General features: G+C 52.1%; 1 protein-coding gene across 1 annotated transcript in view; it reads left to right on the top strand.

The window, feature by feature from the left end:
- The first annotated feature begins 535 nt into the window (after positions 1-535).
- LOC149361537 (uncharacterized) overlaps positions 536-17933 on the top strand; it is a 29401-nt gene continuing 12003 nt past the window's right edge. Inside the window, exon 1 of the mRNA XM_089568109.1 lies at positions 536-1519. Within this exon, the coding sequence (XP_089424235.1) occupies positions 536-1519 (984 nt within the window). The remainder of the gene's footprint in view (positions 1520-17933) is intronic.

Below are 17933 nucleotides of genomic sequence, written 5' to 3'. Positions count from 1 at the left end.
GGTCACCCTGCGTACTCAACAAAAACAACAGAAATGACAAAAGAACTGACGATCGGCGGGAAATGCTGTCCAGGTCATACCCACGAGTTCAGAAGGAGCTGGCCGAAAGGCAAAGAGAGGTTGCATGATCCAACGTACTGCCGAAATAGGAGGACCAACCACCAATTTTAGATCGAATTGGAATGTCTTCACCATCATCTCTTCCTTTTCTCTTCCTCTTTCTCTCTCTCTTGCTTTTAATTTCTCTTCTGAAGCAACCACGCATTAAGCATTTTCTGGTTATAGCTCCGAGTCTGCTCTCTGTCGATTTTCCAAATGTGGGCGCCTTTTCGTTTGAAACAAAAATATGGCAATAAAAAGGCCGGAATAGCATAGATCTTTACCGCTCTCAGCGCCATAGACTCTCAGGGATAAAGACAAAGAGCAAAGCAGCTCTCGCGGCGGATTAGCTCCATTCCACAAACAGAAGCCTAACGTCCGTCCACAGCCGCCCCTCGAATCGCTTGCAGGCTTTCAAACCGTCGACGGCGACATCATGACCTACCAAGAACAAGCCAGTCCACGGCGTTCACAAGCGTTCGACAACGCCGCGTACCTGATGTCCGCAGAGGAGTTTGCTGCGCAAGGACCGAGCTACTGTTATCCGCTGTACGAGCGCAGTCAAGGTTTCGAGTTGGGCCCAGTCGAGGAGCGAGACCCTGAAATGGTCTACAGCTGGATCCAAGACCCGCACTTTACGCAGAATCCTTGGTCGGCTATGCAAGAAGGCATCGACAACAGCGGCGACTGGCGGCCTTTGGTCCAAAGGCAGGTACAGGATCCACCTCCTCCCTGGAGCCACCAAGCTGCTCCGGGCAGCAGTGCTGTCAATTCTGTGCAGCCCGACACCGGTGCGGTAAACACAGCGGTGCCTTCCTCGAGCGCCGTTTCCACGAAGAGCGCCGCCTACGCCAGCAGCAGCAGCAGCACCAGCAGCGGTCGCCGTTCCGATGGCAGCTCTGAAAGTGACGAGGCGCCGCAAAGAACCAGCGGCTACCACCATGCGATGCCGCCTAAACCGCAAGAGAATCAGGTATCCTGGGCGACTTGCGTGTCCGTCGTCCTGATGGCGGTGATGGTGACGTCCGTGCTGCTTCTCTCCATCTCCGTCATGGTGCGGATGAACCGCATGATGTCCTCCGCCCCCGTCGGCCCGCTTCATCCCCTAGGCCCTCAGAAGGCGGTCTCTGCTCATCCCGCATCGACCGGCCAGGATCTGCCACAGCAGACCAAGCGGCCTTACGAACGGCGCACGAGGGGACTTGCCACAACTAACGGTAGCACGGCTTCGACACGTGGCGACCTGACTGTTCCCAGGGCCCCGACGTCAGCGACTCCAACAAAGAACATCGAAGAACGCAGAAGCACAAGGCACCCGACGTTTACCCCTTTCTCTTCTCAGGCGCCGCCTGGCGACAGCGATGATGTCGGGGCCGAGGAGGGCAGCGAGGAACACATGGCCTTCCCCTTTCAGCATCCGGTGAGTTTTACCTCACTCCTTTCCCAGTTGCAAAGCACCCTCCAAAAAAAGTGAGTGTCGATTTATGGTGTTAGGACAAATGCTAATTAGGTGCGCTAGCACTTATTTTCACTTCGGTTCCGGTGTTCAGATCCAGTGTTTGGATCCAGTGTTCACGGATTGCAGTTGTTCGGATAGCGACAGTGGGTTAATGCCCATATATGCGGAATTGGTCATTCTCTCGTGTACATTTGTACATTGCGGAAAGTCCTCATACGAGTCCTGGCACTGCGGTGCAGTGGTTGAGGGATGCGTCACAGCAGCCCTTCTATGGCAGTCGGGGAGTCTTGGGTTGTCTGGGTTTGGTTCACAGGCAGGTTGCTCTCCCCGGGCAACTTCTCGCGAATAACTGAACTGCCACCCTGGGCAGTTCGCTAGGTGTGTGTGTGTGTGTGTGTGTGTGTGTGTGTGTGTGTGTGTGTGTGTGTGTGTGTGTGTGTGTGTGTGTGTGTGTGTGTGTGTGTGTGTGTGTGTGTGTGTGTGTGTGTGCGTGTGCGTGTGCGTGTGTGCGTGTGTGCGTGTGCGTGTGTGTGTGTGTGTGCGTGAACGCACACCTGCGCAGGTTGCCCACCACCCTATGAGTATGAGCAGGTGAGCAGCAGATCATCATCATCATCAACCTGACTACACCCACTGCAGGGCAAAGGCCTCTCCCATGTCTCTCCAATTAACCCTGTCCTTTGTCAGTTGCCGCCACTGTATCCCCGCAAACTTCTTAATCTCATCCGCCCACCTAACTTTCTGCCGTCCCCTGCTACGTTTGCTTTCTCTTGGAGTCCACTCCGTTACCCTTAAGGACCAGCGGTTATCTTGCCTTCGCACTACATGCCCTGCCCAAGCCTATTTCTTCCTCTTGATTTCAACTAAGATGTCAATAACCCGCGTTTGTTTCCTCACCCACTCTGCCCTCTTCCGATCTCTTAACGTTACACCTATCATTTTCCTTTCCATAGCTCGCTGCGTTGTTCTTAACTTAAGCTGAACCCTCTTCGTTAGCCTCCACGTTTCTGCCCCATAGGTGAATACCGGTAGGATACAGCTGTTGTATACTTTTCTCTTCAGGGATATTGGTAAGCTACCATTCATGATCTGAGAGAACCTGCCATATGCGCTCCACCCCATTCTTATTCTTCTAGTTATTTCCCTCTCATGATCCGGATCTGCGGTCACTACCTGCCCTAAGTAGACATATTCTCTTACTACTTCCAGCACCTCGCTACCAATTGCGAACTGCTGTTCCCTTGCTAGGCTGTGCAACATTACTTTGGTTTTCTGCATGTTAATTCTTAGCCCCACCGTTCTGCTCTGCCTGTCTAACTGATTGATCATGTTTTTATTTATTTATTTATTTATTGGAAATACCTGCAGCGCCCGAAGGCATTATTGCAGGGGGGATGAGGATACATAACAGGAGATTAGGCCGGAAAAAAAAGAGGAAGAAAAAAAAAAGCAATACAACAAGGCATGACACAGCAAGTACAAAATGAATGAAATATGAAACAACAAAAAGACATGACGAAAAAAAAATAAAGCCAACTGCGCACTTATACATCCGACAGCAACGCGCGGAACATAGACTCTGAACGGCACTCAACAATTTCATGGGGCAGGCGATTCCAGTCATGAATGGTAGATGGGAAAAATGCGTTTTGATAAGTGTTAGTTTTGCATTTAATTTCTCTAATCTTCCAGCCATGGTCAAGTCTGTTTGACCTGAAATGCGGTGGAAGTAAATAATTTTCTTTATCTATTTTTATTTTTCGGTGAAAGATTTTATACAGCATTTCTAACCGGGAGTTGGTACGGCGTTTCCGTAACAGCTCCCATCCCAGCGTTAGTTTAATGTTAGTAACACTGCTGTTAAAATCATAATTACTTGAAACAAACCGAGCGGCAAAGTTCTGAACACGCTCAAGCATGTCTGTTAAATTTAAAGTAGGGGGGTGCCAAACAACACAAGCATACTCCAATATTGGCCGAATATAGGTAAAATAAAGAAGCTCTTTAACTTTTAGTGGTGCCATTTTAAAATTTCTTCTTAGAAAATTTAGCATGCCATAAGCTTTAGCAGAAACGTGCTCGACGTGCTCATTCCAGGTGAGATTAGACGAAAAGTAAACGCCGAGGTATTTATAGTTAGTAACTCTGGAAAGTCGGGTAGAATCTAGTTTGTATTCAGCCAAGAAAGGGTGATGCTTGCGCGTGAAAGAAATGAACTGACATTTTATTGGGTTCAGAAACATCTGCCACTTCAAACACCATTGTTGTATGCGGTCCAAGTTGCACTGCAAATGACAAGAATCTGAAGAACTGTTAATAACATGGTAGACAACACAATCGTCAGCATATAAACGTATTTTACAGGTCATATATTTAGAAATGTCATTAATATAAACTAGAAACAGCAGAGGTCCTAAAACAGACCCCTGCGGTACCCCCGAAGATACAGGAACATAATCAGACTGGGACCCATTAATAAATACACGTTGTTTGCGTCCCTGCAGGTAACATTGAAGCCAGTTTAGAAGGGAAGTTGGAATCTTGATCAAAGATAATTTATACAGTAGTAAATCATGAGGTACCAAATCAAACGCTTTCTTGAAATCTAAAAAAATGCAATCCGTTTGTAGACCCTTGTCAAATGATGAAAAAATATCATGGCTAAATTCTAAGAGCTGCGTCGAACACGAGTAACCTGATCTGAAACCATGCTGAGCTTGAGTGAAAAATTCATTTTGTTCCAAATGCTTCATCAATGCGCTATATATTATGTGTTCAAGCGTTCTGCAACTAATACTTGTAAGCGAAATCGGCCTGTAGTTAGCAACTATGTTTTTAGGACCACCCTTATGAATGGGCACCACGTTAGCGTTTTTCCACTGCTGGGGTATTATTCCTGTATCTAACGATTTCGAGTATAGAATAACTAAGTAATGAGCAATGCTTTCAGCAGAGACCTTCAAGACATGACCGGGAACATCTTCGGGCCCGCTTGCCGAAGACACCTTTATGTTATTCAGCAGGTTTAACACACCGTTGTATGTAACTGTTAGCTCAGGCATTGTCTCTTGCACATGGGCATCCATGACTGGCATTTCATGATGCGAGTTTGCTGCGAAAACAGACTTAAAATAATCATTGAAACAGCATGCCTTATCAAAATCATCAGTTATAGGTTCAGCGCCATTATTCAGTGCCGGAATACCAACTGATTCACGGCCATTAACTTTAAGAAATTTCCACAGTTCTTTTGGATTACTCTGAATTTTAGCACCTAACTCATTCATGTATCTTTTTTTCGCAGCTTTATTTTCAACTTTTATGTCTATTCCAAGAGCACGTACCTTTTCAAGAACTTTTGCGTCCCGGTATTTTTTGTACGTGTTTAGGAGACGACGCTTTTTCTTAATCAATAGTTTAGTTTCCCGAGTTACCCACGGCTTGTCCTTGCGCCGCTTAGCTGATATGTTTTTGAAAGGAACATATTTGTCGATGAGCACATCAAGCTTCTGCTTAAATATGTCCCACAGCGCAGTAGCATCGAAACGCTGGCTCATGAATATGAAGTCTTGTAAATAGTTGGCAAGCTCGCTAGATAGTGATGAGTAATCACCTCTATCATAGAATAAAATTTTCCGGGGGTGCCTGTGTGGCACTGAAGGCTGGGTCATTGGCACGTGTGCAACGACACAGTCGTGGTCACTGATACCTGGGATAATATAACTATCGCGCACAAGTGAATCTCGGTTAGAAAAAAGCAAATCTAGAACAGACGAGGAACCATGGCATGACCTGCTTGGCTCCTTAACAAACTGATACAGGTCGTTTGCAATAATGAGGTCGCGGAAATCAACGTACAGCTTTGACAGGTTGGTAAGGACTGGTTTATTGTCAACCCATGTAACTTCAGGCATGTTGAAATCACCTCCAATGATGTAATCGTTGTGTATCTTACTTATGAATTCAGAAAGGGATACAAATACATCTGGATTAGCCCGCATAGGAGAACGATAGAAACAGCCAAGCGTAAGCAGCTGCCCGTTCTCTAAATGTAGATTCCGCCAAACAGATTCTTCGCAGCCATTAAGTTCCGGCAGAGCAGAACAGCGAAGAGTCGAGTGAATGAGCAGGAAAACGCCACCTCCACGTGAGTGTCTATCGCAACGGTAAGCTTCAAAATCTGCTGGAAAGACCTCGGAGCTGTGAATCGAATCGTCCAGCCAGGATTCAGTACCCATGACTACATGCGGTTGGACTGAGGAAATAAGCGTGGCAAAATCATCAGTTTTATTCTTTATGCTACGGCAGTTCACCACCAGTATAGTAAGATCAGATATGGACTGAATCCTGGCAAGACTGCAGTGAATGAGCGGCTGGAACCCATTGCGCAGCTGCCTGGCCTTTAGCTAAGGTTTATGCTCTATAACCTGGTCTTGAAGTGGGTTATAAACGAACCACTTTTTGTTGATAAGCATTTTGTCATAACGAAGTTTGAAAGTAACTTTCTTGGCACGAGCATAGCTTACAAGCTTAGCTCGAGCCACCCGCACCGCCCGGGTGAAATCTTCGCGGATCGCGAAGTCTGTGTCTTTCAATTTATTTCCGCAAGACAAAATGCGTTCCTTGTCTTTAAAGTTGCAGAACCGAATGACTATCGGGCGGTTTTTATCGTCTTGGAACTGGCCAATACGATGTGCACGTTCAATACTTTCTGAATGAACGGGCTCACCCAACTGGTTTAGACAGAAGGCACGAGCCTTCTCTTCAGATTCACTCCATGTCTCTGTAGCCGAGTCAGCCAAACCCAGAAGAACCAGGTTATTTCTTCTTGATCTGTTGTTCGCATCATCAAGCGATGTCTTAAGCTCGGCCAAGTTCCGCGCTAGATCATCAACGGCTTGTGGTTGAGCAGATACACAAGCAGCCTCATTACGTTTTATGACTTCCATATCATTTTCGAGAGCTGAAACTCTACCCAGAAGACCATCCAGAGATGTATTCATGGCATTTTGGTTCTCTCTTATTGCCTGCAGTTCTTGAAGGAAATTAGTTTGGCCCAGTTCTAAACGCTTAACAACCGCAAAGATCCCAGCGATAGTGGCAGTATCGGTGGTTACACTCAGTGTACTCGATGTACTGTTTGCGGAATTAGGGCCAGGATTGCTTTCAACGTCCCCGGAGAGCATCAGTAAAAACTGACTCAAACCGAACAATACACAATCTATAAAGGCATGGCACACACGTACGAGACGAAACAGGTCGCTGGGGCACGACACCGCAATAACACAGCGATTAGAACTCCGGTAACAAGAGGCAGGGTACAAATAACTAACCTGGGCGAAAAAGACGCGTAAACGCATGGCCAGGGTCCTGCAGTTCTTGCAGGACCCTGCAGTTCTTGTCCTGAGTGGCTTAGTAAGGCAATGTCATCAGCGAATCGCAAATTACTCAGGTATTCTCCATTAACTCTTATCCCCAACTGTTCCCATTGCAGTCCCCGGAATACCTCCTGTAAGCAGGCAGTGAAGAGCATTGGCGAGATCGTGTCTCCCTGCCTGGCACCTTTCCGTATTGCAATTTGTAGGGTCTGCTCGCGGGCAAGTCAAATCCCGCGCCGCTCACCGCGGGTAGTCTCGGACCCCTTCTTCCCGAGTGGTGGGGCGGGGGGAGAGAGGCGAGGAGAAAGCCTTTATAAGGCGAGACCGGAGAGGCTCGCGGTCTCTTGCTCTTGGACCAGCCCTGCCGAAAGGACCACCTGACCCAGCTGCCACGACGACGACCGGCCCCCCTGATGTGAGAATAAACCGTTTGTACGAAGTCCTGCCTCGAGTGACTGCCTGTGCGTCCCCGCGCAGAGGAATTGCCCACAAATAATGGCGCCCAGCGTGCGGCTTTAATTAACACCTTGTGGACGATTTCTCTGCCGATTTTGGGACGTGCAGCCAGACTCGTGGCAGGCCCTCTTTGTTCAGGGCCACGCCGGACCGATAGGGTTAAGGAGCGGGTCAGGCGGAATGTTCGCGGGGTAGCGACTTGTGTAGTGTTGTAAATTTGTTAGGGGTTTTGTGTTATTTAGGTAGTTTTCGGGCGTTTTGTGTTGTGTATTTCCGCGTGTTTGTAGATAGATTGTTGTGTGTGTGAATGTTCTTGTTGCCATGAGCAGTTAGCCGGTGCGGCCGGACAGTTAGCGCGAACTATGCCTCCCAGAAAGGATGTTTCAGCCACGGCTTTGGATGGCGGGGCAGCCGGTAGTGAGACGGCCGACGCGGCGGCCGTAATGGGGCAGGTGACTGAGATGTTTGCCGCATTAGCCCGTCAGCTCGGTTCGGTGGCTGGCGCCAACCAGGCCGCAGCATCGGTAGCATCGGCGACAGCATCGCGCCCGAGGATAAATATGGAGGTCCCCTCCTTTTCCGGGTACACGGACGCGAAATCAGTCCACGAGTTTTTGCAACAACTCGAGGACTACCAGACGGTTCTGGGCGCCCCAGATGACGTAATGCTAGGGCAGGTCCTGCCTGTAGCACTCGTCGAGAGCGCGGCGCGATGGAGGCGCTGCCAGCCGACTTTCCAGTCGCTGGCGGACTTCAAAGACCGTTTCCGCGCCGAGTTCTTGCCGCCTGATTATGAGCGCCGGATGCTGGATGAGCTCGCGTTGCGCACCCAACACCCAGAGGAAAGCCTCCTCGAGTACGTACGCGCAATGCAAGAGCTGTACAAGAGGGCAGACCCGACGGCAACCGACCGAGATCAGGTTGCGCGTGTGATCAGGCAGTGCCATCCACGCTTCAAGCCGTATCTGCGGGGCCGCAGTTTTACAAACCTCGAGGCCCTAGCGCAGGAGGCCAAGACCGTGCAGGCGGATTTACTCGCCGAACTGCGCTACCAGCCGCCCCCCAGGCCGGCCGAATCGCTAGAACCGGGATGCGCATGGGATGGAGGCCGAGAATGCGAGTTGTGGGCTCGGCGCGCCGAGGTAATGGCCGTGGAAAGGCAGGCGGAACCCCCTGTTGTCCCTCGCGCGCTTGACCCGTACGCATTCGAGCAGCGGCGTCGTGCTGGTCTCACAGGCCACGCGCGGAGCGAGCGTCAGGAATGCGCGGAGAAAGGGGAGAGTCGTCCCCAACCGCTTCGTGGAACGAGGGGACCTCCGTCCACGCGGCGGGTCAACGACCGGCTTTGCTGGAATTGCAACCAGCCCGGCCACGTGGCACGCGAATGCCAAGCTAGGCGTATGCAGGGAAACGCCAGGCGCTGGCGGTGATGTCTGGTGGCAGCGGCCTTTCACCGTCAGCGGGAGAATTTCATGGTTGTCAAGGCGCTAGTCAGGAAAAGAACTCCCGCGCCGGCGACGGGGAGGCCTTTGTCCCGCTCGCCTGTAGAGCTCAGGGAGTCGTTCCGCGCTCAAGCCCTTTTATGCTAGTGCAGTTAGCGGGTCGATGCTACTCCGCACTCGTAGACACGGGCTCAACGCTGTCACTGGTCGGTGACGAGGTGTACGAGGCCTGCCGGATAGGTAACATCCGTGTCAGACCGGCCGAAACCCCGTTAAGCTTAGCAGCTGGGGCGGCAAGGGCAAAGGGAGCAGTGCGTCTTACGATGCGTTTTGACGGCAGAAAGCGGAGACATCGCTTCGTCTATCTGCCTGGCTTGTCAATACCAGTAATTCTGGGAAGGGATTTTCTCTCGAGCGAAGGCATTGTGCTCGACATGGGGGAGAATGGCTATCGTTACAGCCAGCTCGCCCCCCTCATTCCCTTCGAAAGCGCATCCTTGCCCGGCTGTCCTGCACAAAAGGTGGTTGTCCACACCTGCGCGACAGAAAGGCAGGTGAGCTCCCTCGAGACGCTGAGAGACGGTGGCCCGTTAGAAGCGATTATTGCGTCTTTCTCAGGACCCAGTAGTCAGCGCCGAAGGCTCGCGGAAACTTTACTCCCGTTTTCGGATTGCTTCACGGAGAAACCGGGCAGAACCGACCTACTTCAGCACGAGATTCAGACGGGTGATACGCGCCCTTTCAGGTGTAACCCGAGGCCGTTAAGTGCGCATAAGAGGCAGCTTCTCGACTGTGCCCTAGACGAGATGATTGACACCGGTGCGGTGAGACCCTCACAAAGTCCCTGGGCGTCCCCAGTGGTTCTAGCGCCGAAGAAAGATGGATCGGTCAGGCTGTGTGTTGATTATCGTAAGCTCAACTCACTGACGCCTACGGTTGCGTACCCTTTTCAGTCGATCGAGGCTGTGATGTACGCGTTAGGGAACGCAAGGTTCTTCACAGTCCTAGATGCAAGCAGAGGGTACCTGCAGATTGAGGTGGCCGAAGGTGACATTGAGAAAACCGCATTCACCTGCCACCGCGGGCTCTTCGAATTTACTCGACTCCCGTTTGGTTTGTCTAACGCCCCGAGCACGTTCATGCGACTGATGGACATCGTGCTGGGCGATGCAAGGTTCAACTACGCCATGGCGTACCTCGACGACGTTGTGATACTCTCACAGTCGTTCGAGGAGCACCTCATTCACCTGAATTCCGTTCTCGATAGAATGAGACGTGCCGGTCTAACCATAAATCCAAAGACAGTGCAGTTGGCATCGAAGAGAGTGAACCTCTTGGGCTTTGTCGTGGATGATGGCACACTGAGACCAAATGATGACAAACTGCAGGCAATTCTGAACTACCCCTGCCCCATGGATGTGAAAAGCTTGCAGAGGTTTTTGGGGATGGTTGCGTTCTACAGGCAATTCATCCCGCGCTGTTCGGAGCTTGCAAGGCCGCTGAACCTGCTGTTGCGTAAAGGCTCGAAGTGGGTCTGGGGCAAGGAACAGAGTGACGCATTTGTTGCCTTGGCTCGCGCGATAGCGAATACCGCTAGTCTGCGCCTCCCCGACCTGAACAAGCAGTTTGTCTTGCAGACAGACGCTAGTGACTACGGTGTTGGAGCTGTTTTGTTGCAGGAACACGAGGCCAAACTGCGCCCTGTCGCGTTCGCTAGTCGCACGCTCACATCGGCGGAGCGGAATTACTCCGTGACCGAAAAAGAATGCCTGGCGATCATGTTCGCATTGTCGAAGTTCGACATGTACCTAGACGGAGCGGTCTTCACCGTGCAGACAGATCATCAGGCATTGTCTTGGTTAAAGAGGCTAAAGAACCCCGCAGGCAGACTCGCGAGATGGGCGCTGACGTTGCAACGTTACGCGTACGCCATCGAGTACCGCCGGGGCAGCTTGAACAAGGTGGCCGATGCTTTATCGCGCGCACCATGGAATGCTGGCGGAAGCGCTTCAGAGGCGCAGCCCAGCTTTGTAAAAAGCGGCGTCACCGCTGTTGGAGAGGAAGAGAGGGCGGACGGGAGTGTCGCGCCCTGTTTGGAGAGAGAGGAGACGGACAAAGGTCCCGCACGGTGCTGTGACGGAAGGGAAGCACAGCAGCTCGTGGCGGCGACCGCTCGCCTGCCTAGGAGCGAGGCAGAAAGAAATCTGTCTTGGGGAGTAGCGGTCAGTAGAGAAGAGCTGATCGAGGCCCAGAAAGCAGACGGTCTTTGCCAGCGGGTGCTGAAGGAGCTTGCGAGCAGCGCAGCTTGCACCGGGAACGCTGAGGGCAAGTACGACGCGTATCTGCTGGGCGATGATGGCTTACTGCTCCGCTATATTCCCCAACTTGACGAGGAAGCGGCGATAGCATCCCCTTTCCGAGTCGTGGTCCCGAGAAGGTTGCGGAAACGGTTCCTGCAGTACTTCCATGACTCAGCGCTGGCAGGCCATGGCAGCGGCAGTAAGACTTACGACAAGTTATGCCGTGTCGCGACCTGGCCAGGCATGAGAAAGGATGTGCTGGGATACGCCCGTACCTGCCCGGTATGCCAGGTAGCCAAGCCTCGGGCGGGCAAGCCCGCTGGCATGATGAAGGCGGTAGTTAGCAACTACCCGTGGCAAGTGGTCGCGTGCGATATCATGGGACCCCTCCCTCGGTCCGCGCGCGGAAACCAATTCATCCTGGTAATAACGGACCACTATTCCAAGTGGGTTGAGGTTTTCCCCCTTAGGAAGCTTGTGTCGGAACGAATTTGGGAAAAACTGTTGGAGACTTTCACTCGTTTCGGTTTCCCTTCCGACCTGATTACAGACAATGCTTCGTATTTCACAAGCAAAGTCTTTGTAGACTCCTGTCGGGCGCTTCAAATCCGCCACAGGAGAACGAGTCCCTACCACGCTCAGAGCAACATAACCGAGCGGGTGAATCGAAATCTGAAGAGCATGCTGGTCGCGACGACCGAGCAGCACAGAGATTGGGACGCGCGGCTGTCCGAACTGGCGTTCGCTACAAGGACAACCGTGAACAGGTCAGTGGGTATTACACCCGCTTACTTGAATTTTGGGAGAGAGATCGCTTTTCCGCTAGAGAATGCCCTACTCGACGCGGCGGGGCCTGCGCCCCCTCCGCTTTCGCAGTACGCGGCAGTACGCAGTACGCGGGAGCGCCTGGAGGCAGCGCAGCGAGCAGCCCGCGAAAACCTCGATGTGGCGCGCATGGAGCAGGCGGATCAGTACAACAAAGGTCGCCGTCACGTCGTTTTCAACACGGGCGACCTAGTACTCAAGAGAACGCACCCACTTAGTAACGCAGCGCGCGGTTTCGCCGCGTCGCTAGCGCACAAGTGGGCTGGGCCGTACGAAGTTACGGCACGGACTACGCCGCTCACCTACCAGTTGCGGTTGTTGACAAACGGCGAAACCGCCGGTCCGGTGCATGTCGCTGATTTGAAGGCTTTCCACCTTCGCAAGGACGATGGCTGCGAAGCGGTGGAAAATCAGCGCGATGCGGCGATCTCACCCCCGGAAGGACGAGCAGGTAGCGGTGCGGTTCGCAACCGACGCTACAACCTGAGGACCAGGTAGCACCCGTGTCTCTCGATCAATTATCACTCGCAGTGCTCTCGCCCTCTCAGTATGTCTTCTAGGAAGCTCCAGCGGACCGACGCCCGTGGCTCGGACTCCATAAGGCAAGGCAGACCACCGTCGAACGGTGGCCGCCATCAAGGCGCGCCACCCGGCTGGCGGCAGGAGCCGCGCGAGTGGCGCAGGTTCCACGGCCGCGGTGGCCCCCACCGCCCGCCAAACCACATGCCTAACCACTGGAGAGCACCTCCCAGTGGTGCAGGCCAACGCAAGAGGGCCAGTGACGACCAGGCGCAGGGCCCCCCTCAGCACCCAGCCGGCGCTTCGGCCGCCGAGCAGCCGCAACCCAAGCGGCCCAGGGTCCTGCGGCACGTGGCCACCTGGACCACGGTCGCCAACGGAGCGGCCATCTCGTACTGCGCGCGGTCCAGGTGGCGGGACCGGGCGCAGCCCCTTCGCGGCGGAAAGGCGCTTGGCGGCTGCAGCGCCTTCCCCCGCTGCGCCACTGCAGAGGGGCAGCCCGGAGGAGGCGGCCCTTAGCAATCCTCCAGTCCAGCCGCCCAGACCTGCTGTCCCCGGCGGCCGAGGAGCTTTGGAGGGGCGCCCGGAGGAGGCGGCCCTCCGCATCCTCCAGTCCAGCCGCCCAGACCTGCTGTCCCCGGCGGCCGAGGAGCTTTGGAGGGCGCTGCCGGCAGGGCCCCCAGCGGAGCCAGGCGCCTCGCTCCCCCAGGCGGCTCGTGAGGAGCCCGTCCAGCCAGCGGTGAGCGGCCCCCCGGCGAGCACCCCTCCCCCCTGCGACGACTCTATGGACCCGGACCCGGAGGTCGTCGAACGCCTACTGGCGGACCCCGGGACGGACGTTTGAGAGGGGGGGAGATGTAGGGTCTGCTCGCGGGCAAGTCAAATCCCGCGCCGCTCACCGCGGGTAGTCTCGGACCCCTTCTTCCCGAGTGGTGGGGCGGGGGGAGAGAGGCGAGGAGAAAGCCTTTATAAGGCGAGACCGGAGAGGCTCGCGGTCTCTTGCTCTTGGACCAGCCCTGCCGAAAGGACCACCTGACCCAGCTGCCACGACGACGACCGGCCCCCCTGATGTGAGAATAAACCGTTTGTACGAAGTCCTGCCTCGAGTGACTGCCTGTGCGTCCCCGCGCAGAGGAATTGCCCACAAATTTTATTGCTGACTTTATGGAGAACTATAGTAGCTGTGCAATCGTTGTAAATATCTTCCAATATTTTCACATAACACTCTTCTACACCCTGATTCCGCAATGCCTACGTGACAGCTGAGGTTTCCACTGAGTCAAATGCTTTCTCGTAATCAATGCAGGCTGTATATAGGGGTTGATTATATTCTGCGCATTTCTCTATCACCTGATTGATAGTGTGAATGTGGTCTATTGTCGAGTATCCTTTACGAAAGCCTGCCTGATGATTTGGTTGACTAAAATGAGCAGCAGATAAACAGCGAAATTTGAGGAATGCCCACCATAAGTGCTAACGCATTTAAACCCATTCGCAGGTGCAGAGATCTATACCAACGCTGCTGAGCGGTAGTTTCAAGAACTGGCCGCTCATAAAAATTTTTTGCATCATTTCATTTTTCAATTTACCACTTTTTCATTTCAAAACAAAGAGACGCCGACCAGTAAAATGAAAAAATTGTAATCGACGTTTCGGTGCCCAGAACGGGGGCCTTGTTCACAATCTATGAATAAGGCCCCCGTTCTGGGCGCCGAAACATCAATTACAATTTTTCATTTTACTGGTCGGCGTCTCTTTGTTTCGAAATGCATCCCCCCGGCCAGACGGGATTCCGTCACACTCTCGACTTCACTTCTTCATGGTGGGAATAAGTAGTAAACGTTACAAAAATTCGACATTATTAGCTAGGTCAAGGTCACTTCAGGGAAAGACCGTCTCGTAGTCGCGCCCTGTCCTCCTCCTTCTAGTCTAAAATACACTCTGCGCTAGCCCCGGCTGACCCAGCGTTGAAGAAGCAAAGAGGAAAGAATAGAGGGAACATAAAGGCGCTGACCCACAACTAAGCCTTGAAAGAAGCTCAGGTTTTTTATAAAAGTAAAAATGATCCCGGACATGAAGTTAAATGCTAGCTAGGGCTCCACGATCCAGGAGGCTGCTTTCAGACAAACCTGTCGTACGCTTCAGTGATGAACAAGCGTCGACAATATCTGGGCGCACGGCGCTAAAGATGGTTCGTAACACCAACAAAACATTCTATACGTGAGTTACTCTTCTTTACTTTGCAGCAAAAAACAAAAATGAAGAGCTTTTCTGAATTGGAGCCGTCATCGCAAGTTGTCTTGGTAATTTTTAACATTTCATGCACTCGGCAGATACGCTCGCGGACATTTAGGTTTCGAAGTTGTACTTTTTAATCTGCCAGCTTTTTACCATCCAGCGCGGCGTCACTTTGTCTCTTTCCTCACGTTCTATCCCATTATACGTTACGTTTTATATGCTCTAAATACCGCCGCACTGATTCAGTCACAGCAATGCTAAAAGAGTGTCAGCTAGAATCACTAGAAGTAAGAAGACTAAAGCAGAAATTGAAACTTTTTTTTCTGATAATGAATGATAAAGTCAAAGTTAATAAACATCACTATGTTGCACCTCCCCTGAAGCGTTGCCCTCGGAAAAATCACAGTAAGGTATTACAACCTATTATTACACGTACTGATGTCTATCGCTACTCCTTTTTTCCCGATGCTGTAGAAATTTGGAATCAACTACCAAGTGACGTTGTGGACCAAACAGATGTAGACAAATTTGTGATAGGTGTGAACGCGTTCCTGGAAGATTGCTGTGCAAATCTGTAATTCTGTGCATTTGAGTGTTTCTTTTTTTAGCGAAGAGAATTGCACTTGTGTCTGTATATGTTTCCCTCCCTGTAATGACCCTCATGCAGAGGGTTAACAGTATGAATAAATAAATAAAATAAATTTTAGTGTGAAAGCAGTGCTTAACACGGTCAAACCCATCCAAAAATCTTGTGGTGGCGTGCATGAACTTGAGGTTTATCTTGGACAACATACAGAAATAAAGTAAATATTGCCGCGACTGAGTTTCGAACCCGCGGCGGCGTGAACAGATCAGCCTCGCTGGCCACTGCCCGAGGACACTGTGCTATCGCCGCTGCCAGTCACGCCTCGCAACACACTCTCGCGCTGCGCCTTGCACGTCTTCGTCTCCATCAACTTCCACCTGTGCGCAAAAGCTTTCGCACGTGCTACTCGGTTTAACTCCGTTATAACCCTTCCGTTTTTTAAGGCGATAGCTTAAGGCTCCCGTTCAGCGAAAAGGAAGCACTCCGCATTGGTTCGCGAAGCTCCCGATTGGTCAAGAAGGTTTTTCGTCACGCATGAAGGTGCGGAGCTGAAAATTCATTTCTAGTTATTTATTTATTGTCATAACAGGTATATCTTCAATATACAAAGTTGAGCGGATCCATAGCGAAAGGCTAGTACCGGATCCATACACAAGAATATGCAAAAGTGAGGAGGAAGATGGCACGCACGAACTCGAGACCACACACTAAACATGAAAAACAAATTATCACACGTCTCTTCCAGCCAATTCATACAAGTAAACCAAACACTTCACAGCATCATTGCACAACTAACACTGTCATGCAGACAAACAGATACAAAATCATGAGGTAAATTGCATTGTAGGACGGCGGTTTATTAATGGCACTGAGACTTCAGGAGCAGGGCGGCAACAGTCTGCAGTCAGCCAAAGCGAGCCCAAAGCACGCGCAGCGATGGCACTGCCGCCGCTGCACAGAATGTTCGTCTTCGTATTTACAATTGCCCCCGGGGACAAAAGAAGCCAACCTGGCGACTCAGGGCGCAGGCAGGACGGCTGGGTCGTAGAATGGCTTGAGGCGCTGGACGTGAACAGTCTCGCGTCCACGGCGGCGGCGATCAGAAGATGGGTTGAGAGGTTCTACAGTGTAATTAACTGGAGATGTGCGCTCCAGTACGTGGTAGGGGCCATGGTACTTGGCAAGAAATTTTGATGACCAGCCCGGAGTATTCGTCGGAATCCAGAGCCACACAAGGGAGCCGTTGGCGAAGTGTGACGTTGTTTGACTGAGGTCGTGGCGGGATTTCTCTCTGCACTGGTTGTCAGTCGTGAGAGCACGGGCGATGCGGCGACAGTCTTCGGCGTGCCAGGCGACTTCAGAAAGAGGTGTATACTCGGAAGCATCGGGTTGGTACGGGAGAATGGTGTCGATGGCAGCAGTAGGGTGACGGCCGTAAAGGAGACACAAAGGAGAAAAGCCGGTAGTGGATTGCGTTGCGGTATTGTACGCGTAGGTCACATACGAAGGACAAAATCCCAGTTTGACTGGTCTGAAGAGACATACATAGACAACATGTCACCGAGGGTACGATTAAAGCGCTCGGTGAGACCGTTGGTTTGCGGATGATATGCGGAGGTGGTTCGATGAATTATATTGCACTTGGTGAGCAGTGCTTTCACAACATCCGACAAGAAGACGCGGCCTCTGTCGCTGAGCAGTTCGCGGGGGCCCTGTGACGAAGGATGAATCGGTTTAAAATAAACGAGGCCACCTCGGAGGCTGTGGCAGCTGGAAGGGTTGCGGTTTCAGCATACCTTGTCAAATGGTCAACCGCGACGATAGCCCAACAGTTGCCGGCCGAAGTGTACGGCCGAAGTCAATGCCGACACGGTCAAATGGGCGTGGCGGGAAAGGTAGGGGCTGCAATTCTCCAGCAGAACGATGAGGAGGTGGCTTGCGACGTTGACCGGTAAGGCATGACCGCACGTATTTGCGGATGAATGTGTACATGCCACGCCAATAATATCGTAGTCCGATGCGATCGTAGGTCTTGAACACTCCGACATGACCACACTCCGGGTCAGCATGAAAATGGGCGCAGATTTCCGAGCGAAGGTGACGGGCAATAACTAGCATCCACTTGCGGCCGTCTGAGGTGTAGTTGCGGCCATAAAGGAGGTTATCACGAATTGAGAAATGAGAAGCATGGCTGCGAACAGCGCACGAAGGCGAAGCAGCCGTAGGGTTGGTGAAGAAGTCAATAAGAGAAGAGATCCATGGGTCGGCACGCTGCGAGGAAGGCATGGCGCTGATGTGAAGCATCTGTGAGGAGGCGTCGAAGGTGGAAAGGCTGGGAATATTGGCTGGGAGTAGGCAGCGGGATAGAGCATCGGCGTCTTGATGTTTGCGGCCAGTACGATACACGACGCGGATATCGTATTCCTGGAGGCGAAGGGCCCACCTCGCGAGGCGACCGGATGGGTCTTTCAGAGAGGAAAGCCAGCATAGCGCATGGTGGTCGGTCACGACTTCAAACGGGTGGCCGTAAAGATAAGGGCGGAGCTTGGTAAGGGCCCAAACTATCGCCAGACACTCTTTTTCAGTGACCGAGTAGTTAGATTCAGCCTTTGTTATCGTGCGGCTGGCATA

This window comes from Amblyomma mixtum, chromosome 2 (genome assembly GCF_055824585.1).
Source record: "Amblyomma mixtum isolate Tamu chromosome 2, ASM5582458v1, whole genome shotgun sequence".
NCBI classification, from domain to species: Eukaryota; Metazoa; Arthropoda; class Arachnida; order Ixodida; family Ixodidae; genus Amblyomma; species Amblyomma mixtum.
This window is presented reverse-complemented; position numbering and strand designations above follow the sequence as displayed.